The 24,724-nt window shown below is 55.2% G+C and overlaps 8 protein-coding genes across 8 annotated transcripts; 3 read left to right on the forward strand and 5 right to left on the reverse strand.

Annotated features, from left to right (window-relative positions):
- Window positions 1–1,746: 1,746 nt before the first annotated feature.
- Window positions 1,747–3,460, forward strand: N656DRAFT_840255 (uncharacterized protein; the record flags this gene model as incomplete). The annotated part of the gene is made up of 4 exons (XM_064818933.1): window positions 1,747–2,433; window positions 2,532–2,719; window positions 2,756–2,922; window positions 2,996–3,460. The coding sequence occupies exons 1-4, from the start codon at window positions 2,102–2,104 to the stop codon at window positions 3,458–3,460; spliced, it is 1,152 nt and encodes a 383-aa protein (XP_064665269.1). The 5' UTR covers window positions 1,747–2,101.
- A 270-nt stretch (window positions 3,461–3,730) lies between these two features.
- Window positions 3,731–4,945, reverse strand: N656DRAFT_772392 (glycoside hydrolase family 17 protein; the record flags this gene model as incomplete). Its single annotated transcript, XM_064813925.1, has 1 exon — window positions 3,731–4,945. The coding sequence occupies one exon, from the start codon at window positions 4,943–4,945 to the stop codon at window positions 3,731–3,733; it is 1,215 nt and encodes a 404-aa protein (XP_064665270.1).
- A 2,910-nt stretch (window positions 4,946–7,855) lies between these two features.
- N656DRAFT_719493 (acid protease) lies at window positions 7,856–9,475 on the reverse strand (the record flags this gene model as incomplete). The annotated part of the gene is made up of 3 exons (XM_064812374.1): window positions 7,856–8,220; window positions 8,295–9,203; window positions 9,271–9,475. The coding sequence occupies 3 exons, from the start codon at window positions 9,473–9,475 to the stop codon at window positions 7,856–7,858; spliced, it is 1,479 nt and encodes a 492-aa protein (XP_064665271.1).
- A 1,180-nt stretch (window positions 9,476–10,655) lies between these two features.
- N656DRAFT_772394 (NAD(P)-binding protein) lies at window positions 10,656–11,690 on the reverse strand (the record flags this gene model as incomplete). The annotated part of the gene is made up of 1 exon (XM_064813926.1): window positions 10,656–11,690. One exon carries the CDS (start codon window positions 11,688–11,690, stop codon window positions 10,656–10,658), a length of 1,035 nt encoding a protein of 344 aa, XP_064665272.1.
- A 928-nt stretch (window positions 11,691–12,618) lies between these two features.
- N656DRAFT_719545 (uncharacterized protein) lies at window positions 12,619–16,538 on the forward strand (the record flags this gene model as incomplete). The annotated part of the gene is made up of 4 exons (XM_064812378.1): window positions 12,619–13,144; window positions 13,428–13,543; window positions 13,740–16,235; window positions 16,281–16,538. 4 exons carry the CDS (start codon window positions 12,619–12,621, stop codon window positions 16,536–16,538), a joined length of 3,396 nt encoding a protein of 1,131 aa, XP_064665273.1.
- Window positions 16,539–16,842: 304 nt separating this feature from the next.
- N656DRAFT_785028 (uncharacterized protein) lies at window positions 16,843–20,035 on the reverse strand. Its single transcript, XM_064816290.1, has 3 exons — window positions 19,909–20,035; window positions 18,984–19,841; window positions 16,843–18,909 (listed from the first exon to the last, which is right to left on the reverse strand). Exons 2-3 carry the CDS (start codon window positions 19,644–19,646, stop codon window positions 17,110–17,112), a joined length of 2,463 nt encoding a protein of 820 aa, XP_064665274.1. The 5' UTR covers window positions 19,647–19,841; window positions 19,909–20,035; the 3' UTR covers window positions 16,843–17,109.
- A 732-nt stretch (window positions 20,036–20,767) lies between these two features.
- On the forward strand, window positions 20,768–21,469 carry N656DRAFT_470283 (uncharacterized protein). The gene has a single exon (XM_064809759.1). The coding sequence runs from the start codon at window positions 20,935–20,937 to the stop codon at window positions 21,388–21,390; it is 456 nt and encodes a 151-aa protein (XP_064665275.1). The 5' UTR covers window positions 20,768–20,934; the 3' UTR covers window positions 21,391–21,469.
- Window positions 21,470–21,548: 79 nt separating this feature from the next.
- On the reverse strand, window positions 21,549–24,403 carry N656DRAFT_802463 (uncharacterized protein; the record flags this gene model as incomplete). Its single annotated transcript, XM_064818245.1, has 2 exons — window positions 21,549–24,164; window positions 24,218–24,403. 2 exons carry the CDS (start codon window positions 24,401–24,403, stop codon window positions 21,549–21,551), a joined length of 2,802 nt encoding a protein of 933 aa, XP_064665276.1.
- Window positions 24,404–24,724: the final 321 nt, after the last annotated feature.

The raw sequence follows: 24,724 nt of genomic DNA on the forward strand, positions 1-24,724 counted from the left end.
GCCTCCCCAGAGCATTTATACAGGTACGCCTCCATATCCCCTGGTCCCGGACATAAAGACTATGGGCCGCAACAATCCGGGCTATTCCCCGTATTGCCCACAAGAGACAGTTGGTCAGGAGACTACGCCAGAACGGGCGGAGGAGCCGGCGAATTCTAGCACGGAATCAGAGACAGATCGGCCAGAGTTGGGATGACAGATTTTGACAGGTGAAATTGTGATATCGGGCTTTACATAGGGTACTAAATGTCCCAGGTGTGTATGGATCAATGTTTCTGTAGTTTCAGGTTGAGGACAATGCTGCGAAAACGGCGCTGTAAAGGGGTCGGAGTTTCGTTCCATTCTCTGTCAAAGTTCGCCTAGGGACAAAGATCACAAGCCAGTTGTATTGTATAGTCACAGGTTGAAGATTACAGTAGGTGCTCTAGTCTACCATGTCTCACATTGATTGATACTGTAACTGCCTCCTCAGACCACTTCGAGTAGCTCTTTAACTAATGCTGAATGAACTAATCTTTCGAGGTTCATACCCCATAAACATTTAAGTTGTCATTCAACGACCTCCAACCCGCGGGGGAATACAGGTTTACACCCACCGCCGCCTGCCACACCGGCCCATCGTCAAAACTCCCAATGCAGTGGAAACATGATAACACGCACTTCGATGGCGTTGAGCCTATTGCCATGCTACCAGTAGGTACGACATGTCACAACATGGGCTCAAATCCTGCGTGACTGTCACGATGAATGATTGAATGACACAACATGAAGATAAACTAAAGATAGATAAATAATCATCAATTCAGGTAACCCATACCTGGCCAGATTTATGGCACTCACAGTCCAGCGGGCTGTTCGGCGTGTGCTTAAACTGACCCTGAGTGTCTCGACCATAGAATCGAGCTGGAAATACAGTTCCTTCTGACGTCTGAGTCCTGTAATACATGATGTATTATATATAAGTAGAACACCATTAACCCTATCGTGAACGCTCACTGTTGAGCACTTGTGGGTGAGTAACACTTGTGGTCAGCTCGAGCTTGGATGCCGATGACGAGCCTTCTCTGAAGTTGTTTTCATGCGAAAGGATTCACTTAACGGTGACAAAACACGAGCCCTGCAGGCATAGTAGTACCGTCCATTGGAATCTACACGTCCTCGACATGAGACGTAACCGAGGAACCTGGTGACATCTCGGGCCCTTCCAGACCCTAAGTTGCCTCGCTCAATTTACCTAACAGTATTTGACAGTTGTATTGTCAGCGAAGTTGTGTGTGATGAACTGCAGTAGCGTTCAGGACCCGTAGCATTGGGCCAGACCAAGTTGATAGACTCCTCTAGATCATTGAGATTGATGCTGTGGCAGTAGGTGGAGGCGGCTCGTCTCCGGAACCGGCCCGTTGTCATCCCTTTCCTGCGATGAAGCTAGCATCCAAGATCTGGCACATGACCTAGTTGCAGCGAGGCTACCACGGCGATCCTGACGTGAAGTGTCAAGGAAACGACTTAGATGGCAACTAGGAATGTGACATGACATATGAGAATGCTCTAGCTGCAGGCAAGCTCCAACCATACCTTGGAATCATTACATTATAGTTTCCGAGTCTGCAAAAGCTCACAATCGCCCGGCACAATCGGGGCCACGCTCCCTGCACATACACGTCTCACTACTACAACTTCTGGTCTCACCCTGGCAGGTAACTCGTAAGCCATGGGCCATGTTCTGCAACCCATATCCTGCGTATCCTGTTACTAGTCCTGGCGACCTCGGACTCGGACTGAAAGAGATCGAAGCAGCGAAGCTCACCATTGCATGCACTAGACTAAGACGGGGAGTGTTATACCCAGAGGCATTGAACCAAACCAGGCTGATCTAAAGCAGCTACGGGAACCGCGTGCGTGTTCGGCTCCTGTGCCCAGGACGATATAAAGCGGCAGTCAACCCTCAAGCTCAGGGACCATGAGGCTACTAGCCTTAGCTGCTAGCACTCCGTTGCCCCATGCCAGTGTCGACCTAGACTAGGAGCGAAGTGACAAGGCAGATCGAGCCCTGAGATAGTTCCCTCTGTTCACAGTGTACCATAACGTCTTATGAGTGAAGATGGCGACTGCCACGACCCTTTCACCTTCAATAATCACATCAAACGCAGAGAGTACCAACCTCGAGGTGAATCCACCCACAACCAACGATGGCCCCTTCAACCCCAAGAAGCACCTCGCCTTCGCGCCACCTGCCAGGATATACACAATGGCAGACATCGGCCTCCCACCCGACGTGGGCGTCTCGCCAGTGGCCGTGTCCGAGCCGTTCCCGCTCTTCACGCGCGAAGCAGTGATGCGGATGCGCGATGAGGCACTGGCCGGCCCAGTCCTAGAGAACTGCCAGTACTCGAGCAGCCTGGCCCAGTCCCAGCTCAGGGGCTACGCAGACAAGTAGGTGCTTCTCTCCTCCCGCCACTTCACGTGCAAACCCAACGAACGATCGGGGAGGATATCTAGGGGGTAAGCAACCAACTAATAGCGTGCGTTAGATACGCCCCCTTCATCTACGCAGCCTGGAAGCACCCAACCACAGTAGATATCATCTCCCGCGTGGCCGGCATCGACCTGGCGGTACAGTTCGACTTGGAGATTGGGCACATCAACCTGTCTCGCAAACCCGACAACAACAACAACAACACTGTTGCCACTCCCAGCCAACAGCCCTCGTCCTGTTCCAGTAACGGCGTTAGCAGCGTTACTCCCAACATTCCAGGGGACAACGAACCCATCGTCGGGTGGCACACGGACAGCTACCCATTCGTGTGCGTCGTGATGCTGAGCGAGTGCAGCGGCATGGTCGGCGGCGAGACGGAGCTGCGCATGGGAAGCCACGGCGGTGGCGGCGGCGGCGGCACCCTCAAAATCCGATCCCCGCAGATGGTATGCTTCCCCTGATTGCCTCCCTGCTACTTAATGTACCGACCATCCCTGACTTACCTTCCCTTATTTCCAGGGCCACGCAGTGGTCCTGCAGGGGCGGTACATCACCCATCGAGCGCTGCGCGCTTTGCCCCTGGCCTCCTTGCCCGGCGGCTCAGATTCAGAAGAACCGGAGCGGATAACCATGGTAACGTCGTTCCGGCCGCGCGATCCGCACGTGCGCGACGACACGGTGCTGACGACGGTGCGGCCCGTGTCGGACTTGGGCGAGCTGTACGCGCAGTTTGCGGCGTACCGGCTCGAAATGCTCGCCGCACGCATCCAGACACAGCTGGCCGAGCTGCGTAGTAGTACGGATGCAACGGGGAAGGGGGAGAGGACGAGGATGGGTGTGGAAGCGAGACGGCTGAAAGAGTTTCTGAGGGAGCAGAGGGATTTTCTCGAGCGGACGGAGCGGGAGATTGTGGATGAGCAAGAGGTCGTCAAGGGCGTGGATACGGACTCCGTGCGGTCGGATCCTAGCATTGATTCCATGTGAGACTGTTAACAAGCAGAAAAAAACAAACCGAGAATTCCTTTTAAATCTATGTGTGTGTATCCTGTCTACTAGAATCCCGTATGCGGCAAAGAACCTCCAGATCCAGCTGTCGGGATGCAGCCCGGCAGCAATGAAAGAGAGAGAGACAGAGATGAAGAGGACAAGTACATGCATTGGCCTGACAAATGATACAGATCGCCAAAATGTTCCCAAACCCCGCCACAAAGGCCTTATGCAATCCCGCCTTACCGTTATGATACCTCGCAAAACTTAGAGCAGAGCAAACATGCCGGCGACGAGCGCGAGGCTGGCAACGGCGGCCGCCGAGAGCGTCTTGCCCATGGAGGAGCTACTGCCGGTTACCGGGCTTGACGAGGTGGCGGCAGCGCTGCCAGTACCGGAGCCACCGGAGCCGCTGGAGCCTGACTCGGTGCTGCTACCGCCCGTGGAGGCGGCGCCGCCGGCGCTGGTGACGCTGGTTGTAAAGCCGGTGGAGGAGGAGGAGTCGCTCGAAGTCGTGGACGAGGGAGTCTCAAAGGTAGTCGGGCAAGTCAGGTCAAACAGAGGCTTGGTCGACAGGTTGTTGGTAATGGCAAACTTCATCTCGTTGTCCGGGTTCGAGTCACGCAGGTTGTACCAGAAGGTCGGGACCTTGTTGAAGAGTTTGCGGCAGCCAACCTCGTTCCAGTAGTACTTGGCGTTCTCGACGCTGGCAACCGCCTGGTCCCAGTTGGGGCCAGTGGCAGGCCAGCCGGTCTCTGTAACCCAGATGGGCTTCTCCCCAACGACACCAGCGACGGCATTGAAGGCGCGGTCGAAGAGCTGGCCAGAGTTCTTGATGTCGTTGCCCTTGCCGTTCTCGTAGTAGGGATACTCGTCGACACCGACCCAATCGACGGCATCGATGACAACCTTGTTGGTGCCGTTGGTCCAGGCATCCCACGTATCAACATGCCCGATGGGGACGCTAGCAAGGGCCGTGTCGGCAAAGGCCTTCTTGTACTCATTGATGAAGTTGACAATGACCTGCGGCCCGGCACCAATTCCGGCCTTGTTGATGATGCCCGTCTCGGAATCGCGGTAGAGATCCTCGCTGCCAATTGACATGCCAATCACGAGGTCGGTGAAGTCCTTGCCGTACTTGTCGACCGCCTTCTTGAGCGCGCTGAGCTCCTTCTCGATGCTGCTGGTGCCCGAGGTCCAGATGCCGAGCAGCAACTTCGTCTTGGTCTCGATAGCGGCTTCGAAGGCCTCGATCGGGTCATCTTGCGAGTAGGCCTGGATATTGGTGTACAGGCGCACGGCGTTGAACGTCCCTGGGGCGTTCTCGAGACCCTGCGCCGTCTTGAACTCGGCTTCGAAGTCGGCCTTGAATTTGGCGGAGCGGTCGGCCAGTGTGGCGCCTGAGTTGAAGCCGAGATAGTTCTCAGCCGACGCGCCTGAGGCGAGGACGCCGGCAGTGACCAGAGCTGTAGTGGGACGCATTGTGAAGAAGGAAGCTAGCGAGAGCAAGGCGGTCTAAGTATTTCGTCTGTCTGCTCAAATTCGTTGCTGCGAAGATGACTTGGCGCTTGGCAATGGCGTCACACCAAGAAAGCAAGAGAGCGAGTGTTTCGAAAGAAGGACTCGTCGGGGGCAAGGGAGAGAGAAAAGCGTGACAAGTTAGAGAGAATCCGAAAGCCCAATACGAAGTACGATTTTGAAAGAGTGTCGACGTCACACGAGGACGGTTGGATGCAGACGAAGAAGGATGAAAACGAGGGAAAGACCGTTGGGTGTGGTTTGCTGGTCTTGACGGCAAACGGTTTTGAGGTGACATGGAAGAGGAGCAAGTCGCTGCAGTTGTTTCGCGAGCTTGTTATGAAGGGTGGCGCGCCGGCCCCCTGGTCCCCTGCAGGGGCGGCCCGGCAAGCTGAACACAGCCCCTTGGCTCTCTCTTGGCGTTGCAGATCGACTGAATGGAAGCAGGCCAATCCTGTTCCTCGCCGTAAGCCAATCTCCGGATTACTGTACCATACGAAGTGGTGTACAAAACATCACATGAACCAAACACTGAAGCCATTTCTGGTCAAACTCTCACAAACTGCCAATTATCGTCGAAAATAACGTTTCTATTCGTTTTCGATGTGATTGGGATTTGGCGTTCCCTCGCGGCTGGAGTCAGGCGTGAACGTCATTGTCATCTCGTATTGTGGTTCGGATGGAGATTACAGTAATTCCCCAAATATTTTGTACTGTGATTACAAAGACGTTCCACAGGACCGGAATTTTCCCGAACCTGGTTTGTTTCCCACGAGCTCACAACCTCCTTCCCTCAGGTGCCCCTTCTTATTAACGTGGTGGACAGGGCCCTGGACCCAGCTTCTTGTTTGTACACCACTTTGTCGAATTTGACCTAACAGTCGTGTTTAACAGCTTCAAATACAAAGTTTCCTCCCATCTCCGCCGCCAACATCGGACAGTAGTGAAATGCATTAGAAGTGTCAATTATACCCGACAAGAAGCCCCTCCTCACCTTGTGCCGCTCAGTTGGACCGTTTCGAAACAGCAGCCTACTTACACTAGACCACTTCTACATCACCTAACCTATGGAGACTGAACCGGCTTTTCTTCGTAGTGTACAGTACACCACCCTAACGTTTTGCAGTGCGACCAGAAGCGAATCCTGTTTACGTCAAAGGTTCATGAAAGTTGGCAGCTCCACTCCGAGAGTGGTCGAGTCCGGACATCCTGAAACGAAACAGCTGTCAGCCAAAGTTCCTGCCTGATGCGGAGCATTTCCAGACTTCTACTGTGTAAGTAGCCTTAGGTTCCTATCAAAGAAACAACCACGATTGAGGGAACAGGCGACCCGAGCCGAGGCAGCTGCCAATTGCCAACTCTGCTAGCATCTTGGTCTGCCTTATACCCCGTGAGCTCGAGCTTTATTCGCATTCGGGGGCCACGATCAATCTAAAATCAGCGCACTGTACTGTACGGAGTACCTGCTTGGAGTCCTGTATCACCACGAAGAACAGCAATCGGATGGGCATTGGATTTTGACTCGGAGCTCGATCCTTTGTCGTGAGCCATGCTGAACCACCTGCATTGGATGGCTTGCGAAATCTGTTCTCAGAGATCCGAATAGCTGACCAACTGCTTAAAGTAATTGTCTCCTCTGGGATCCCCGAATGTGCGGCAGTCTCGAAGCGGAACCATGACGAGGCTGCAAATGCTATCGACAAGATTGTAAACTTCACCCAGGGCATACAAGACGCTGCCTTGAAATTCAAGCGTAATCAGGCCGGTATAGTAGTATTCTTTGGCCTCCGTGGCTGACCAAGGTAGGTCCCTGGGCATCAACAGGCCCGAGTTGACAGCTTAAGAACCCAAACGGGCCATGGTTCCAAGAAGCTCAAGGTAAGCTATTCCGCCCGACTCAAGCAGACCAACAGAGGGCAGCCGCTGCTAGAGACAACAGAGTCCTCACAGGTAAGTGTCCGACCATACCCTTATGCTCCAAGAGCGTTGCAAACCATTAACAATTTCGCCGACAACAATAACCATAAACCAACAACTAAGTCTTCATGAACTGATTGCTTGATTCCTTCCATTGACTCTCATGTACTAAACCTCTACATGTATGCTCCCAAAACAATGGGCCAGGCGAGGTGAGTGCCACGACAACACGTACATACATGTAATGTACCTCCCCCATGCGCCCTCTTCCATCCCATCTCAGCACGCCCATGATACTTATATGAGTTCCAGCACACAACCTAGCAGGTGACTCCCCGGATTAGTCAAGTGGCTATGCAGGGTCGATGTCCCCTCAGCAGCCTTGTTCCTTGAGCAGGCCTCGAGCAGGCCTCGAGTTCGAACCATGGCGCTGGGCTCGGAGCAAAAACCGCAGGGCGGTTTTTCGTAGCAGGAGCACCTACCTAACCCAAGTGGCAGAGTTAGGTGGCTCCCCTGTGAGCTTTTTGGTCCTTTTCATCTCTTCAATGCAATCCGTATTCCATTCGCCTGTACCAAAACTGTGCTGTCTTCCATCAGTTCCACCATTTTTTCTTGCCGATGTCTTCTCCCTGAAGTCTTACTAGCAGACTTGCTACATCCAAACGCCTTGTAGACATGGCATGACAAGCGACAGACCAATCTAAATTGCTTTGGTAAATACTAGTAGCTTTTTCGCTTACCAAGTTGGGCATGAACAGCAGCGTCTTGGACCTGAGAAAAAACACAAGAGACAGCGGTATTCCACAGGCTCCGTCTCAGAACGTCGCATCCGCCACTGTTTAGGTACGGTTGTTTTCAGGCCAAACGGTATGAAGAATCATGACAATCATTAAAGTATGCATATACATAGCTACTACGCAAGTAAATACAGAGGCATCGCCAGCTCAGAGACCATTTTCATACCCTGCTAAGAATCCGTAGCGCCATGACCGCCACCAAACTCCACACAATCCCCCTAGGTTCCAGTCGGGATGATGAAGCCCGGGATGCCGTACGCTGTGATCTGTCCTGAGCGCTGGTAGCAGTCCCTGACGTTGAGGCGGCGCCGCCTGTAGCCGAGATAGGCCTGGATTGGGCGGCACCATTCTGAGTTCCTGTACCGGGAATCACCGTGCCGCTGGTTCCTGTTACTGCCGAGTTTGTCGAGCCGCAGGCGCCCACGACCGCAGACAGGTCCCTCACGTTGTTGAGGGCGGCCGGGGTAGAGCCGCAGTTGGCGGCTTGCGTCATCCAGACCGAGTCTGATTCGAGATCAAACACAACTAACAATAGATGAACGAAATCAGTTCCAAACGTAACGCTGAATTACTCATGTACGAAGGGGGGCTGGCCATACTGTACGCTGACCGCATAAATGTGTCTCCCAGCAACGCGAAGCGCTCGCTCGGCGTGATGCCCAGGAAGCAGGCTGGCGGATTACTGGGGACCTCACGTATCAGCTCCTTATAAGGGACCTTGACCGTGAGGCCGTCAAATGCAAAGTCCAGGGTGCCATTCATGGTGGCAAAAGCGCAGTCGATTCTGATGAAGCCGTCTGGATCGACGTTTTGCACTCCGAAGTCGCTCGCAATGGTGTTGGTGAGGTTCGGTGGCAACAGTGTCATGGTCGACCCACTATCGAGAAACACAGGCATGGTGCTGCCATCGTAAACACGGGCCCTGCCGCCTGGGGGGGTAATCGAGATGGATTGCATATCAATCCAGAATCGGGGCACAAGGTCGGGGGAGGATTCGGCGGGAATGATTGGGAGCCTAGCCAAGGTGCCAGCAAACTTGGACCTGTCAATGCCGCCGAACACAATGACGCCTTCCTGAGCGTCTTTGCTCCCCAGTGCGATGGTATACGCCTTGACCCTCGTCGCGTTTTGTTCGGATAATTGGTCGACAAAGTTGGAATACCTAGTTGCGATGCCCTTCCCATAACCGATGCCGAGGATCCCCGAGAAAGCGTCCTCGGACGAGGTGGCGACGCCAAACTGAACTGCTTCCAGTGCAGTGGTGCTCCCGGCAAGGGTGATGGTGTCTGTGACGTAGGTGATATTGGCAGACCCGATGCCATATCGCAGCGTCCTCGTCGTTCCCAAGGGATTAACCGTCGAGGACCTGCTTGCGTCGTACTGCCCGGCCCTTTCGCAGAAGGCAGCATCAGCACCCGAGACTGCATTGCAGTCTGGGTTCACCCAGAGCTCAAAGGACCCAGTGTCCAACTGGACATATACGGGCTGAGGCGGCGTGCCCAAGCTGACTAGGGAGATGTTAGACTCGTGTGAACAGTAAAAGGCCCAACGGCTGAACCGGGGGGGTTGAAGTACGCTGAGCATAGTAAGCAACGTCGGACCTGTTGGCTAGTTGTAGTTGGACACCGCGCCTGCTGGAAAAGTAGCCAACATTGGTCGAATGGACAATGGGCATGTGGACGCAGCCTTGGTCGTGCGGCTCGTGCTGAGCTGCGGCGCTGTGGCATAACAAGGCGAAGAGCAGCAACGCGCAGACAGAGCGAAGGAAGGGAAATGCCATTGCTCCCAACGGCTTTCGGCGGTGAATTACCGCGGTGGCGCCGGCATGGGCGGCGACGTCAAGATAGCGAAGCCAAGGGAAACTTCAAGCAAAAACAAGGGTAGTATTAACTGAACGGCCAGCCGGTTATCCGCAGAAAGACAAGTACTGTAGAAGCGAACGAAACGAATCATATACTGAGTATACGAGACCAGGCTCCAGGCTCGCTGCGGCTTTCCACCGCCGTAGGATACTGCCGCGGTTGATGGAGCCCCTGGCAGAGAGGGAAGAGGGAAAGAAAGGAAAAAGGAAGGGATAGAAAACAAAACAACACGCAGCAAAAGCTTGGGATGGAAAAGAGGAACGAAAGCTGCTGTGCTGGGGGAGGAGCAGAGCACAGGCCCTAGCATGCATATCCAAGGTGCCTTGGGTAGGAGAAGGGAGAGTGGGTGTAACCATGAGTAAGGTATGTACGGAGGTACGGCCGGTGTCTCGAATGCAGTGGCCTACAGAACGTTAAGATAACGCCTCTCGACACAGCCGAGGAATGCTTTGCCCAAGGTATCCAATAAAACGGGAGACAGATGAGCGATGAGGCTATATTCATCGGACATGGCTCGTTGACATGAACCGAAGATTTGCTACATGGACATGTCGACCGAGACTTGCAGAATCACTGCCTGCTTCAAAGCCAAGAATAGCAAGGCCAAGTGAGGGCAAATATCGCGTGCCTTGCAAAGTGCGGTCCCAAGTGGATGTGGTTGTACTGATGCGCTTGTATGTCGCACAGAAACCTGCGACAAGAAGACGGATGAGACGACGAAGATCAAACAGTTTCTTCGAGGTTGTGGAAGGAAAGCCCCTGCCCTGGCTCGCCTGGATGCCCTGCGGTTGGCGCCACGAATTAGAGTTCCCCCTGGGACCAGGGGGCTGCAGGTCCCCTTGCCCCGCCACTGCCGTCTCAAATTCCCGATCCACCAATCACAGTCAAGTTGAGCGGTGTACCCCAGCACTTCGAAACCAAGCGCGTCGAACACACAGCTTGTCGACAAGCCATCCACTTGAGGAAGACCTTCACCATCACATCGACGAGCAGATAGCAGCTACTAATACAACACCGGGCTACGATGAAGAAGAAGCGGCATACTCAAGTACAAAACTATTCTCAACATATCATGACACGACGCACCTCCCTCCCCGTTCAAGCCTCGTCGCTGACCTTGATGACAATCTTGCCATTCGCATGCCCCGACTCGAGCCGTTCAAAAGCCTTCTTGTAGTCGGCAAATTCCCAAACGCTATCAACCGTGGGCTTCACCCGGCCCGCCTCGATCAGCTCGGAAATCTCGGCAAGGTTGCTCCCCAGCGGCTCAACAATAAAGAACAGGCTCTTTGCCAGCTCCTTCTCGAGCCCCGCCGGCTTCCCCATTTCAGGCGGCGTGTGGATGCTGATCAAGGCCCCTCCCGCCCGCACAGCAACCCAGCATCCCGCCAGCGTCTTGCCGCCGACCATTTCCACGACCAGATCGCACTCCCGCCCGGCCGGGTCCGCCGCCACCCACTCCTCGATCGACGTCTCCTTATAGTTGACAACCTCGGTCGCCCCAAGCGCGCGGACTGCATCCTCCTTACTAGGTCCGCAAACGGCAACCACCGCCTTGGCCCCCGCCAGCGCAGCGAACTGCACCGCCCAGGAACCGACCCCGCCGCCGGCGGCCGTGATCAGCACGCGGACGCGGGCGTTGCGCTCGCGGGCCGCGGCGTCGTTCTTGGTGACAGCGGCGGCGTCGAGCGTGCCGTGGACAAACAGCGCCTGCCAGGCGGTGAGGGCGCTGAGCGGGGTGGCGGCGGCCTCGATCCAGTTGAGGGAGGGCGGGATCTTGGCCAGCTCGCTGGCGCGGGGGAGCGTGTAGTCGCGCGCCGCGCCCGCCCGCGTCGCGTGGATCCGCCCGTACACCCGGTCCCCCGGCGCAAACCCGCTCCCTGCTGGCGCGGACACCACCGTTCCGGCTACGTCCTGCCCGGGAACAAGCTCCTTGTCGGCTGGGAACAGGTCTGGGAACATAACAATCCAGTTCAGTTCGCCTGCGCACGGCGCCGTGGCGTGTACCCGCACCAGAACGTCATCTGGGTGTGATGGGGTTGGTACGGGAGCGGTGGTCGAGGTGAGCTCTGTGGACTGGCGGGAGACTTGGAGGATGGTTTTCATTGTTGATGGTAGTGTTGTTGAGGCCATGGTGGCGGTTCAGAAGGTGAGTAGACTATGAGGTGGATGTGTGAGAGATGCGGTTCGCTACTAGGTAGGTTTGTTGAACGATGCTTGATGACCATGGATATCGTTCATGTGCTGCCTCATCTTGAGGAGCGGCCGTTTCATTTATAGTTCACGGAAAACCTCGCCGTCGCGAGATGTCCGACTTCCGGCTCGCTTCTACAATTCTCACCGGTACAACACACTATTGCTTCAGTATAACGTAACGTCAACGGCGACAAAGACCGCTTCGCTTCCTCCTCGCATATCTGCTTTCGGAATAGGCACGCTGCGAACAGTGACATGGCGGCAGTTTTTAGAACGTTGAACGAGCACTACGAGCTGTCGAAGCAATGTCCCCCGCGTCGCCAAGCGGCTGTGAGTCAGCCACGGGCTCGAATCCGGCCGCGCCCGAATCTGTTTTCGCACTTCCATGCGAGACCATTCAGCCCGCGTGGTGTAAGCCGGAGTCGCTTCGTGCGCATCGGCTTCCGACCTTCGCCGAATGCCATGAAGTCGGCAGTCCCGACTCCCCAAGGATTGCTCAACTGTGCGTGGCGGCCGTATACCTCGTTATAGATTTTTTGATCAGCAGCAGCACGGACCTCAGATAGGGTTATCTCCAGCTGATGAAGAAAGTTCGACCTTCGAGCCATGAGTAGAAGCCGGCTTTGGGACAATGCGATTCCGAGTATGACACAAAGCTGGAGCTGGGCCTGAGCCGTAGCGGGCGTAGGCGTTGGACAATCGAAGTGGGGCGCTGGTGCCTGCTGGACAGAATTCATCTTCTGCATCGGCACCTGCATCTCTTCCAATGCGGCTTCCTCTCGCCTCATGTTTGTACCTTTGTATGTACAGCTGAGGAGAATTGCGCTCTGATTAATACCAAAACTCAATACACCAAGTCTCGCCGATGACTGTCCCACGACCGCTGCCCGAAGGGGGTTTCTCATTTACTTGGCAACCCACTATCGAGCCTCTCGACATAACAACAAAAGAGTTCCTTTCCACGCGCCCACTCATTAGAGGAGCAGCCACCGGAGCGTTCGTCTTCTCAAAGGCCACGGGCGAGGATAGGGTGCTCATCGTCCAGCGGGCCCCGCACGACACAATGCCCCTTCGCTGGGAGGTACCCGGCGGAGCCTGCGACTTGGAAGATGCGACAATACTTCACGGACTTGCCAGGGAGCTCTGGGAGGAGGCCGGGCTAAAACTGAAGAGCATTACGCGGCAGATTGGGCCAGAGTATAGCTTCTTTACCAGCAGAGGCCTTGTTGTTACAAAGATCAACTTCGAGGTCGAGGTAGAGAGTCCAGCATCTGCGGGGGAGGGGCAGGCCCTGCCAGAAGTGACGCTCGACCCCAACGAGCATGTGCGCTTCCTGTGGGCCACCGAGGACGAGTGCCGTCAAGGAAGGGTCACTGTCGTTGGCGATAGTGGTGAGCCGGAGATAGTAGATGTCAAATTCACAACGGAGGATCAAAGGAGGAGCATTTTATATGGCTTCAAGCTCAGGAGGGAAGCTAGCATGGGTACCAGTCTTCAGCAGTAACCCTAACCCTTTATTATTGGAGACAGGTTTTACATTAGCCCCACTACTGTCACCTGCTCACGCGACGCGCCGTTCAGCTACCAAGTAACTACACAGAATACATAACTTTTGTTGCACAAGAACATGCTGCCGCCTTTTTGTCCTGGCCGCAAGTTGTTGTTCCTAACTAGAACATCAAATGGCCGCCGCACCAGAACGTGCAGATGATGGCGACTCTCTATTCGACTCTTCCTGCCCCTTCAAGGGCGTCGTTATCTGCTGTACAAACGTCTCGACAGAACTGAGGGTAATGTCTTAGCCGCGTCGCATTTCCTCCCCTCTTCCGTCCTCCCTAAAGGTGTTGTGGCTTCCAGCGAGGTAGTGCTCGACTAAGTGATGCGCCAACGCATCCGACCGCACTGGTCATGGAATTTATCTTCCGCTTCGCATAATTCCTTCAACGTCCGGAAACAGGATACTAACTATCCCATCCGCTACTTTAGACCGACATTGCAGCCAAGACGGCCGAACTCGGGGGCGTACACAAATATGACCTGACACCCGACTGCACGCATTTGATAGTGGGCGACTACAACACGCCCAAATACCGCCATGTCGCCAAAGAACGACCCGACGTCAAGCCCATGGCCGCCGGCTGGGTCGAGGCCGTCCGCAACCTCTGGGTCCAGGACGCCGAGATCGACTTTGTTGCGCTCGAGAGAGAGTGGCAGTTGCGCACTTTTGAGACGGGCGGAGGGGAGCCCATGCCCGACGGCACCGTGTCTAGGCGCCGGAACCTCCTCTGCTGCATGACCGGTTTTGAGGACCCGGATCTGCGCCAGCAGATCACCCAAAGCATCGAGTCGAATGGCGGCGTCTACACGGGCGATCTCACGAGACGAGTCACCCACTTGATTGTCCACAAACCAGAAGGACGCAAGTACCAGGCCGCGCAGAATTGGGAGGTTCGAACAGTTTCGGTTGAGTGGGTTTTCGACAGCATCGAGCGCGGCATGATCCTGGACGAGAAGTGCTACGACCCAGTCTTGCCGAAAGAGGAGAGGGGCGTGGGCGCATGGAACAGACAAAAACCTCGGCGAGTCTCATCCTTGGGCAAGAGACTCAGGGAAAGCAGCGCTCTTCAAGAGGACGGGAAGAGGAAGTTGCGCAAGACGGCAAGCATGAAGCTAAACAGCCAACGGGACAATCTATGGGGTGACATCTTGGGAAAGTCACCGGCGCAAGACCTCGGACCGGTTTCCCTTAAAGACGCGCCAGCCAAGGCCGCCACCATGCCACCCACGCCGTCTGCCCAGCAATCAGGAGGGTCCAAGTCGATTGACACCCAGGGGTCAAAGCTGTCGTCATTCGGTGCCCCCGACCCCAACGCCATCTTCGCCTCCTGCTGCTTCTTCGTGTACGGCTTCTCGGCCCAAAAAGCTGAAATTCTCATGAATGTCATCGCCTCTCTCGGCGGCTTGATTTGCCAATCCCTCGACGAGGTGATTTCGACATCCGGTGCTCAACTAGCCCACCGCTTCCTGATCGTACCGCAGGCTTCCTCTCCAGATACCCATCCACAAATTCCCGACAACGTACACATCATAACCGAGTTTTACATTGAGAGATGCCTGCACAAGAAGTACTTTTTCGATCCGTCCCAACACGTCATCGGGCGTCCATTCCCCGCGTTTCCGATTCCTGGATTTGAGGATCTGGTGATCTGCACGGCTGGCTTTGCCGGGGTTGACCTCAACCAGGTGGATAAAGCCATACGACAGTTGGGGGGAAAGTACGTTGAAAGATTCACGGCAGATGTGTCCATACTCGTGTGTCATTCCCTGGCTGCGACCCGGAAAGACAAGCTCGAGTTTGCACGGGCGTGGAAGATCCCAGTGGTCAGTGCCGAGTGGTTGTGGGAATGCATTTCGACCGGGTTTAGGATCCCAATCAAGCGGTTCCTCTTTCCGGAGTTGAAGCAGAATATTACAAGCCCGAAGCAATTGAGGGCAAAAGCCAAAGACAGCACAAACGGTCATGATGACAAACCCCCAACTAGGGGGCTTGCTGATCAAAACCCGGCTCCGAAGCCGACGGTGAAGCCCACGCCGCGCCCTGATTCGGACGACGCGTCCACACGACCCAAGGGATCAGGGGAGCCGGGTCGTGCGGAAGGTGGCCCATACGAACGCGAGTCGAACTTTACCACTACGACGCACTTCGCAACAGCTCTTAGCCATCAATTCCACACACCTAACGCCGAGGGCACGGGATCCAGCAGCAAGACTTCCACTGCCGCTCCCCTCTTGGAGGCTTCAGCCAACGCGCTAAACAAGTCGCCCTCCTCTTCCTCGCGGAAAGTGCCTGGCCCAGACCAACAACAACCCCCCTCCCGTAAAGGCCTAAGCAGGATTGCCAGCGAAGTGGCCGATTCGGAGGCCACCGAGGGCGATGTGTGCCGGCCGGAGGACATCCCGGCAGACGACATCGACAACGATGTGGAGAACCAGCCTGATGATAACAGCGCTGGCAGAGCAGCGGTGGAACAAGAAGAAAAAGAGGAGCAGGCTCGACTAGACGCAGCCGCAGCCGCAGAGAGGCAAAGGCAGCAGCAGCAACTCGAAGCCGAGAGGGCCGAGGCAGAGCGCCTGGCCATCTCGACCAAGCTTGCCAGTTCCCTCTTAGACTCTAATACAGGGGCTGCTGGCGGCAATACCCTTCTTCTTCCCACCAGTACTACTACCGCCGCACCTGTTGTAGGCTCTGCGACAGTCTCAGACGCTACCGTCCCTCAAGTTGCTCCTCCAGTAGACGACTTAACGCTGGCGGCGGCGACGGCCCGCCCAAAGCGGCGCAAGCGCGAGATCCTCGGCCGCGCCGTCAGCAACGTCTCGGTGGCTTCAGCCGCTAGCAGCGCTAGTGCCGGCGATTCGGCGGCGGCTGGTTGTACGACTCCTGCCACTACTACAACAGGTAAACCGGTCGATGGCGTTGAAGCAGTGATACCGACAACGACACCTGTGCAAGAGGTAGGGGAGATTCAGCCGCCGGTGCCTGCCTCGACGCAACTCGAGTACGAAGACCCGGAGGCGAAGCGGTACAAGGCGCAGCTGATGAGCAAGATGCTTGGCAAGGACAAGGGCGCGTCGTTTTCGTTTCCGCAGCAGCAGCAGCAGCACGAAGCAGAGGAAGAGGGGCACAAGCTGACATTGGCTGAGATGGGGCTGATGATGCAGCAGCAGCAGCGGTTTTTTGACGAGGCCAGCAGTGCTAAGGAGAGGCGGGCGACTAGGCGGAGGTGAGACTTAGGATAGAAGAAGGCGGGTTCAGGGGCGTATGGTATGGTATGGTATGGTCTGGTCATGCTGGGCTGGGTTGGGTTAGTTCGATGGAGGAGGAACTGACCTGGATTCCATCACCACCTCATGCCTAATAACATCTGGTTACAGGAAGCGGGGCGTCGCGGGTAGGTATAATGTAGTAGGATCATCATCAGCTCCACCATCTGGGTATTCGCACTTTTTCTTGTCCATCTAAGGTGGCACCTCAATGTGGCTCATACACGATCATGAAATCCAGATAAATATCACCGCAGCGTCGAACAGCAGCATCATTAGTCATATATTTATATCACCATTCGCAGGCGTGAAGATTCGTATTGAACTCGTTACATGTCGCGTAAGTCGTATCCCATCCGTTTCCATAATACACCAGACCCCAATCCAACACCTTGGTTTTGTTTGTTTTGAGTAAACAAATATGGGGTATCATAATGTCATAAAGGCATCCCAAATCCACTCATCAGTATCGTCCAGTCTCCTTGATGGACGCATACACCCCCGTACGCCGCATATCACGTCATAATGCTCCACATCAGAGGTGCTTTACGGCCTCAGTCAAGACGCTCAACAGAGCCGCCGCGGTGCCACTAACACCGATGACGTTGGCCGTCTCTCTCAACGCGCTTCTCCTTCCACCACCAATGCGTTCGCTAGTCTCGCGGGCTCGTTCACGTTCACGCTCACGATCACGATCACGGTCTCGGTCCCGGTCCCGGTCCCGGTCTCGATCTCGATCGGCGTGCCTTTGTGAAGAGCGGCGGTCGTGATCGCGGTCCCGGTCCCGATCCCTGGACTTCGACCTTTCCCGCCGCGGCCGATCTCTGTCGCAGTCACGATCCCTATCACGCTCACGATCCCTATCCCGTTCGCGCTCCCTGTCTCGCGGTCGTTCCCGGCTCCTATCCGCAGCCTCGCTGCGATACCGCTCTCTGACCCTATCGCGGCGACTTCTGCTGTCGGACGACGAGATTTCCTTGGGCCCGTCCCGGTCGAAGCGGACATGGTGTGGATTCTTGTTCTTCAGTATCGGTTTGGGCTCTACGGTACTTGAGGGAGATACCCGCTCGCCGTTGACGCTTTCCGGGGGTGATACAATAATGGGATATGGCCTTGCACCCCGCTCGTCATCGTTCTCCTCGCTGTCTCGGTTCCTGCTCGGTCTGTGTTCCCTTGGCGGCGTGAAGCGGTTGCGACGCCGACCGGGTCTGTCTCTGTTGCGGCGAGCCCCTTCAGCCTCAGACGAATTCGTATCGCTGTCTTCAAAGATGTCGTCGGTGTCATCGTCTCCCGCCAAACCGCTGTCTGTTCGCCTTCTCTCGCGGTCGGAATACGTCTCTAGGTGCCGTGGCGCCTGATCCCGCCTCAAGGAACTGCCGGCACTCCTCGCCCGGCGGACCTCGGAGCTTTGCCTCGCATACTCTTCGACTTGTTCGCGTGTCAGAACACCAAGAACAGCCACAAAGGTGGGCCTAGCTTCGTAGCGGACACCGGCCCTTTGGAGCACCTCCGGGGATACCAGTCTGCGATTAATCTTTGTCCACTTGGCATCGAGCGGTATGCCTTGACCTCTGCCATCAGGGGCCAGGTAGCTGTATTGCCGCTGAAATTGGTGCTGGGAAATACCATTTCCCGCCGTGGGGGCCGAAGATGATAGGGCGGTGAGGTCGAAAGTAGGCCCCGACGGAGAAACAACCGGACTAGATCCGTATGGTGGTGGGGGTGACGCTGGGAACGCACCGCTAGAGCCCTCGGAAGGGAGTGGCAAAGGTTGTGAGTAGCGGGGAGGTATAGCAAGGGGTTGACGTCCGGGGGATACCGAAAGCTGGCTCTCATGCGCGGCATCAACTGACCCGGGAATCAACAGTGGCTGTGCCCCGGGCGGTAGGTATCTGTTGCTCGGAGATGTGCCGGGTGATATATTGTAAGTTTGGGAAATCGAAGGTGACAGATACAGAGATGGCACGCGCGAAGCATTTCCGTCGGCGCCATAGCGGTCAAGGGCAATCAAGTCTTGAGTTGAGATGAGAGCTGTTTGGAAAGCAGGACTAGCTTCCGAATCCGATGAAGCCGTCGAAAAACCGCGGTCGTAGCTTAGCTGGGATTGTTGGTTAAAAATGGCCGGTGGATGAACACGACGAGGAAACTGCGGCGAATCGGTCGACTCGGAGGTTGGTCCGCGTCGCCGTCTTTCGTTGCTAAGGGGTGTACTATCGGAGTTGTCTGTTAAGAGTGTTCGACCGTCCCATTCCAGCAAACCCCTGACAGAAGGGGGAGTGCCATCACGCAGTGGTTCATGGGCTTCGAGGGAACGAATATATGCCCTAAGCACTTCCTGCGGGCGCTTGTCAATGAATCCGAATATCGTCTGGTGTTTCATCCGCAGGACGTATAGGAGAGATCACGAACCTTGTTCTCCCTCAGCACATCGGACGAAAAGCCCTCCCGTTCCAGCTCGGCCTTGAAATCTTGCCACAAGTCCTCATCAGAGCCATCGACGGCTGACCGGCGGTTCCTTTCCCGAAACAAACGATTGGCGATGGCGTCAACTTTGTTCCCAATCATATCCAGCTGCTGATCGTCTGCCCTCTCCAGCACGAACTGCGTCTTGTTTGGGTTAGGCAGCTGAAGAGCGTTGAGAAAGAGGTCAATCTTCATCCTTTGGGAGGCGACACATCCTTGCATCAATCTGATCTTTCGTGCCCTCTCTGTGGCATCTGACTCTTCCCCCACAAAGCCATCTCTGGCGCTACGACGAGTTCCCTGGTGCTCATACGCGTCGAGAATGTCGTTGACTTGTTGAAGGGTTGACTTGCTATCTTGAACGAGGGAGGTCAGTTGCCTAGCATAGATGGCGCTCTGGTTGCTGGGCCCAGCGGAGATTGACTGGTGAATGGGCGAGTCGGGGTCTTGAGCCTCGGCGTGAAGGTGTCTGAGCGCCCTCTGTAGGCTGCGGAGCGATGTAGTCAGGTCGTCGAATTCGGCTCCAGCAGTGTGAGCGCGAGTGTACAGTTGTCGTGCGAAGTCACCGACTGACTGGATATTCGGGACGCCGCCGACCGCGCCAGTCATGGAAAGGATCTGCCCGTAGGCTGTTCACACCAGGCTCAAGCGTTCGGTTTCAGCGTCCCAAGTCGATTTTGGGGTCCCTTCGATGTCGCAGATGATATCGAAGACACTCGGCGGACTATCTCGGTGAGCGGGTGATGGCCAAGTCAAAGGGGATCCGTGTAAGCTCTAAGTGGCGTTGATTGGTTTGAGGTGAGGCTGATGGAGACGAAGATTGGAATGTAAGCAAGAGGAAGAAAGCCGCCGAGTGGGCTGTGTAGAATACCTATGGCGCTAGTCAGATCACAACATCACCTGGCTTCCTGTCTTCCGTCTAGGCGCAAATCTGCTGACGAATGGCGGGGTGAGATCGACGATGATGGGCGGAGGGCCACACTAGGGATGGATGGCACCCGAATCCAGAGTAATGGAGTAATGAAATAGTAATGGTATAATAACTGCCATCAATCCCGGGGCACTAGCGAAGCGCAAACTGGGCCTTTTTTGCCACGAGGCTCCAAGACCTGAGGCTGCTCCATCGAGAAAGGAAAGGTGTCATCCCCGAGCCAACCATCACAAGTCTTTGACTCTTTGGGCAGAGAACAGAGGTAAAAGGGCCAACAAGACATGCAATAATGCATGCATCTTGTTTCAGTCATGTTGGGCGCGGACTCGAAGACGCCCCAAATGATAGATATTAGTTGCAAACCACAACTGCAGGGAGACGACAACAAAACACAGCAAGACAGTCCAGGCATCTCGATCCGATTTCCAGTCTGCCTCGCCGCAAGAATCGAGTCCAGGAAAGGAAGAGTGCGGGGCACGAACGAGACACGAGAAAATTGCCAGTGACGTCTTTCCGTGCCAGAAACCGAGCAACGCTCCCAGCACAGAATGACCGGGGGTTAGTAGGGCTGGCCAATAGCAATGGGCGCTGAGGTGCTTTGCGGGCAGGTCCGATTGAGGCGATGACGTCGGTAAAGCCCGGGGAAAGGGCGCAGTTTTCGGCTGAACCGGCGTCTTACAGTGGAGTTTAAGGTACTGTACGGAGTATGTAGTTACACTGGATGACTGTCACAGAACTCGAAGCAAAAGAGCCAAACCCGGCAGGTGCCCGAGGCTTCTGCCCAATTGGTTTGGCAACCAAACATTAAAGTTGACTGGAGTGGCGATTGGCACATGATGTGGTTTCAAATGAAATTGTGATTTCTCGCCTTGGCTCCTGCCGTCTCGTTGGCTTCCCGATGAGTCGTACGAGTGCCTATCGAATCCAGAACAACTCAAACCTCCAGCATGATGGCAGCCCAAAGTAATGAATACAGTAATTACACCCAGGAGAGAAATGAGGCGCCCTATGATTCCTTTTAGGAGTCATCCTCGGTATCGTCATTGGGCCACCTCATTCTTTGCGTTGGCATTTGAGTTTCCAGGCGCCCCTTGGAGATGGGAACAGGGCAATCATGTCCGTTGGGCGTGCCCGTCCGAGCACAGGAAAGACGATCAGAAGCATTTTGTCTTCAGGCTGCCGCGCGGAAATGCAGCCGTGTCATTTCCTGTTGGCCGCCGGGCGCTTCGGGCCGTGCGTCAACAGCATCCGGGACAATGGGTAACTTGCAATCGTTGCATTCCATCTCAGACAGAATCGCCCACTGCAACCTATCAGAATTGTGGCACAACGAACCGGCGCCTCGTTGAATTACCCGATCGACCAACGCTGCTCTGCTCGGGCTGCTGCCATCACCCTTTCGCCTGTCATGTGTGCATGTGAGGCTCCAAAGACTCGGCCGTATGATATCTGGGCGCTTTGTGGACCGAATTTAATTTCGCTTCACCACAGACCAGTTTGGAAGAGTCAGACGGCCATCAAGACGCTAGTGAAGTCATCGGTAGCTAGCATTAGACGTTGTGAGCCCCGATATGCCGGGCTCACCGAGCCTCCTGAACAACCGTGGCACCAGTGCCACCCAGCAAAGTCTCCTCTGATATTCTGTGCACAGAGTAGATGCCTCGCTTCTTGCTGACAAAGTGGCCAATCTGTCTGCTGCTCCGAGGAACCACTTCGCCTCCTGACCTGACCCTTTCCAGCGAGATTTTGGCGTCTGTCTTGAGCCCCAATGGAAGTTCCTTAGTCAGTTGCACCGACGTTGCCTTGCCCTTTGCCGAGTCTGCGAGTGCTTTCCTAGCCTTCCTTGCGTAATTGACAGCTTCGGCCAGCGTCCCCTGAAGTCGCACCGCTTCCATGATGCCTTCCAACGCCACGCTGATCTCGGCTTGGAATTGGCTGAAAAAATCTGCAGAGTCTTCCTGAGAGCCTGCATTTGCAAGCATGGTATCCGACGCCATCCAGCCTCCCAAGCCAACCGAGTCAATGCATCTAGACATCAAGTCAGCAATGAGTTGGATGCTCCCGTCCGGCGGCGCTTCAATCTCGTCTTGGTCGATCCCCGTCCGATCCAGATAGCGTGTCGTCCAGCCGTCTTTGATGAGCTCGGCCCGCAGAACATTCATCAACCCAATCGTTTCCTCGGGCTTGAACAGACGCCGTAGGCTCTGGACCGTTGATAGCGCTGGGCAAACTGCCAGCTTGCTGAAGGCGACACCCAAGCCGCGGGCGCGGTGGCCATCAAGATAGTGTTCCGTAATCTGTAGTTCCTCCTCTGCCCGATCAAGCTCCATATTCACCGCGTTGTCCTGATCTTGGCTTGGTTCGACGGTGTCTCGAAGCCGCAAATTTTGGATTTTCGACGAGTCTTCGAATAGGTCCAGGCTGCGGAGGAGGACCTTGATAGCAGAGACTAACTCTGTCGGGCCCAATTGAGTACTCGAAAGGTAACCAAGAAGTAGCTCCATCGTCGGGTCGACTTCAGCCAAAAGAAGAGGAACAGCCTCCCCGATGATATTATCGGCGTCGTCTAATTCCCGGACCTCATCTCTGAAAGCAGACTTGAGATTTGATGTAGACAAATGTCCGGCATCAACGAGATAATTGAGGACATTGCTCTCAGCAAGTCGGCACGCAAGCGGTGCGGCCGTCGGCCCGTTTTCTCGATCTTCCCAAGTGAAAACTCGGCTGATGGCATAAAACACCCACCGTCGGTCGACGCGAGCATAGTGGGCTGCGGAGGACGGCCATTTCCACTCCGGTAGATTGGCGGCCACGGTGTCTCCGTTTACGAGAGCCGCTTTCTCCGCATCGGCTGGACTTGGCCTGGTTTCCAATTTGAAGATTTTGGCCAGAAATTCCTCCCAAGCACGGAGGTCATCGCGGTCAAGGACTTCGTCTGCTTGTGCGACTTCCGCCTCCCATTCCGGTGAGTCGGAATCGGCCAAGGACCCAGGAAGGGTTTCTGCGAGTACGGCCGAGACAGCAAACTCTCCCTTGGTCCGCTTTTGGCAGGATTTCTCGCGAGAAATGCCGCGCCGAATCGCGTCCGTCAACAAGCCTTCTGCACGACGCTTGCTTATCCGGTTCTTTGGTGCTTCGATTTGGACAGCAACGAGATTTGCTCCTCGTAATCCGATGGCGATATCTCGGCCGGCGAAGTAGGTGACAAATTCGCATGCGCCAAGGTCTCCGCTATCTGCCTCAGAGTTAATCGAGGTGGTGGCCTGAAGTGAGCGGTAGATTGGATTGTAGACTGAGAAGGAATCGGTAGCTGATGTGAGAACTGAAGTCTTCGACAGCCGAATGAAAGACGCTAGTGCGGGAACCTGCAACTTATTCTCAAGTCGAGGAATGCCGTTCGTGAAGACATAGGTGGCAAGCAGGCCGTCAGACAGCATTTGCAGCGTGCCAGATCTGATGTCCAGTTGAAGCCTGCTCCCATTCGCTTCGGTGGGGAGAGGAGCAGCAAAGATGGGAATGATATCCTCCTTATTCGCCCTCCGGGCTTCACTCTCTGACGGCAAGGCAAGGATATGCAAGTGCCTCGGGCAGTTTGTTCGAGGCTGATCGTGGGAGCTAATCACAATGAGGAAATCTGGGTTGAAGCCTTCCCGGTGTACCTTCTCCTGGAACACACCGAAGAGCTCGTCCTTGCCGCCAAACATCCCGTCGACTACATCCGCAGCAGATGTGGATTGGGCGAAATCGACGCGGAGACCCGATTTCGAATCCAGTAAAAGGTCCTTCGAGAGGAAAGATGGCGCCATCCGCCACCGTTCTTCAAGACTTTCTCCATCCAAGCACAAAATTGTGCCATCAGCGGCCACAGCAACCAAGGCGTGATTCGGGGAATTGTCCTTCGGCAAAGTAGTATGAGAGTTCCGGGGCGAGGTTGCGAAGATGTAGACGATGGTCGAATCGCAGCGGATGGTACGGGAAACAGGAGCGGATGTTGTGCTAGCTGACCCAGAGAGTTCCTCCTTGAACAGCTTGATCTCGTGGTTTGATGAAGTAGAGTCCTGTGTCAAGATTGAGATGTAAGTATAGCGCATGGCTGTTTTTTGCGACGACAGCCGCCATCGTAGCGAGTATGGCGGGCAGGTGAAGACGGATCGCGGCGAGACAAGGTACGAAGTCACAGCTTGGGATGAGAGTGTCTGCGCCGTGTCAGCTCGGAACATTATGTTGCAATGAAGCGCAGGAGTCTAACATCATAAAGGTACATCCCGACACCGTCAATTGCTACCGCGGTCTCGGGTCTTTTCCGTCGTTTGGAGCCTTGCTTCTGGCCAAAAACTTCACTCGCGTGATATCGGCCCGGGCCTTCGGGACGGTCCAGAGGACGCGGAAGGGCATGTAGCACATATGGCTTGTGTATTTGCAGTTTGGAAGCCATCTTGATGCCTTGTCGCTGCGAGTCTACCCAGCATGGGCTGCTTAAGAGGAAGGCTGGCAGTTTATCGTGAGCCAACTGTGAAGCTGCAAAAAGCGCTGAATCTTTAGCGATAGGCACGAAAAATTAAAGTGGGTCCTAAAGCGCATGGTGGGGCCGTGAGGTAGATACGAAGGCACTCCGTGTCCGGGCTATCTTTGATCCCACTGCAGCGAGCCAGCCCCAGATCCACCACGCTGGCAAAGTGCCCCGCGCTGAACCAATTTTGGTTCGATGATGCAAGTGGAGCAGAGACGGGAATTCCATCCTGCGAAGCGCGACCCA

This window comes from Canariomyces notabilis, assembly GCF_033297395.1.
Source record: "Canariomyces notabilis strain CBS 508.74 unplaced genomic scaffold N656scaffold_39, whole genome shotgun sequence".
Classification (NCBI taxonomy): Eukaryota; Fungi; Ascomycota; class Sordariomycetes; order Sordariales; family Chaetomiaceae; genus Canariomyces; species Canariomyces notabilis.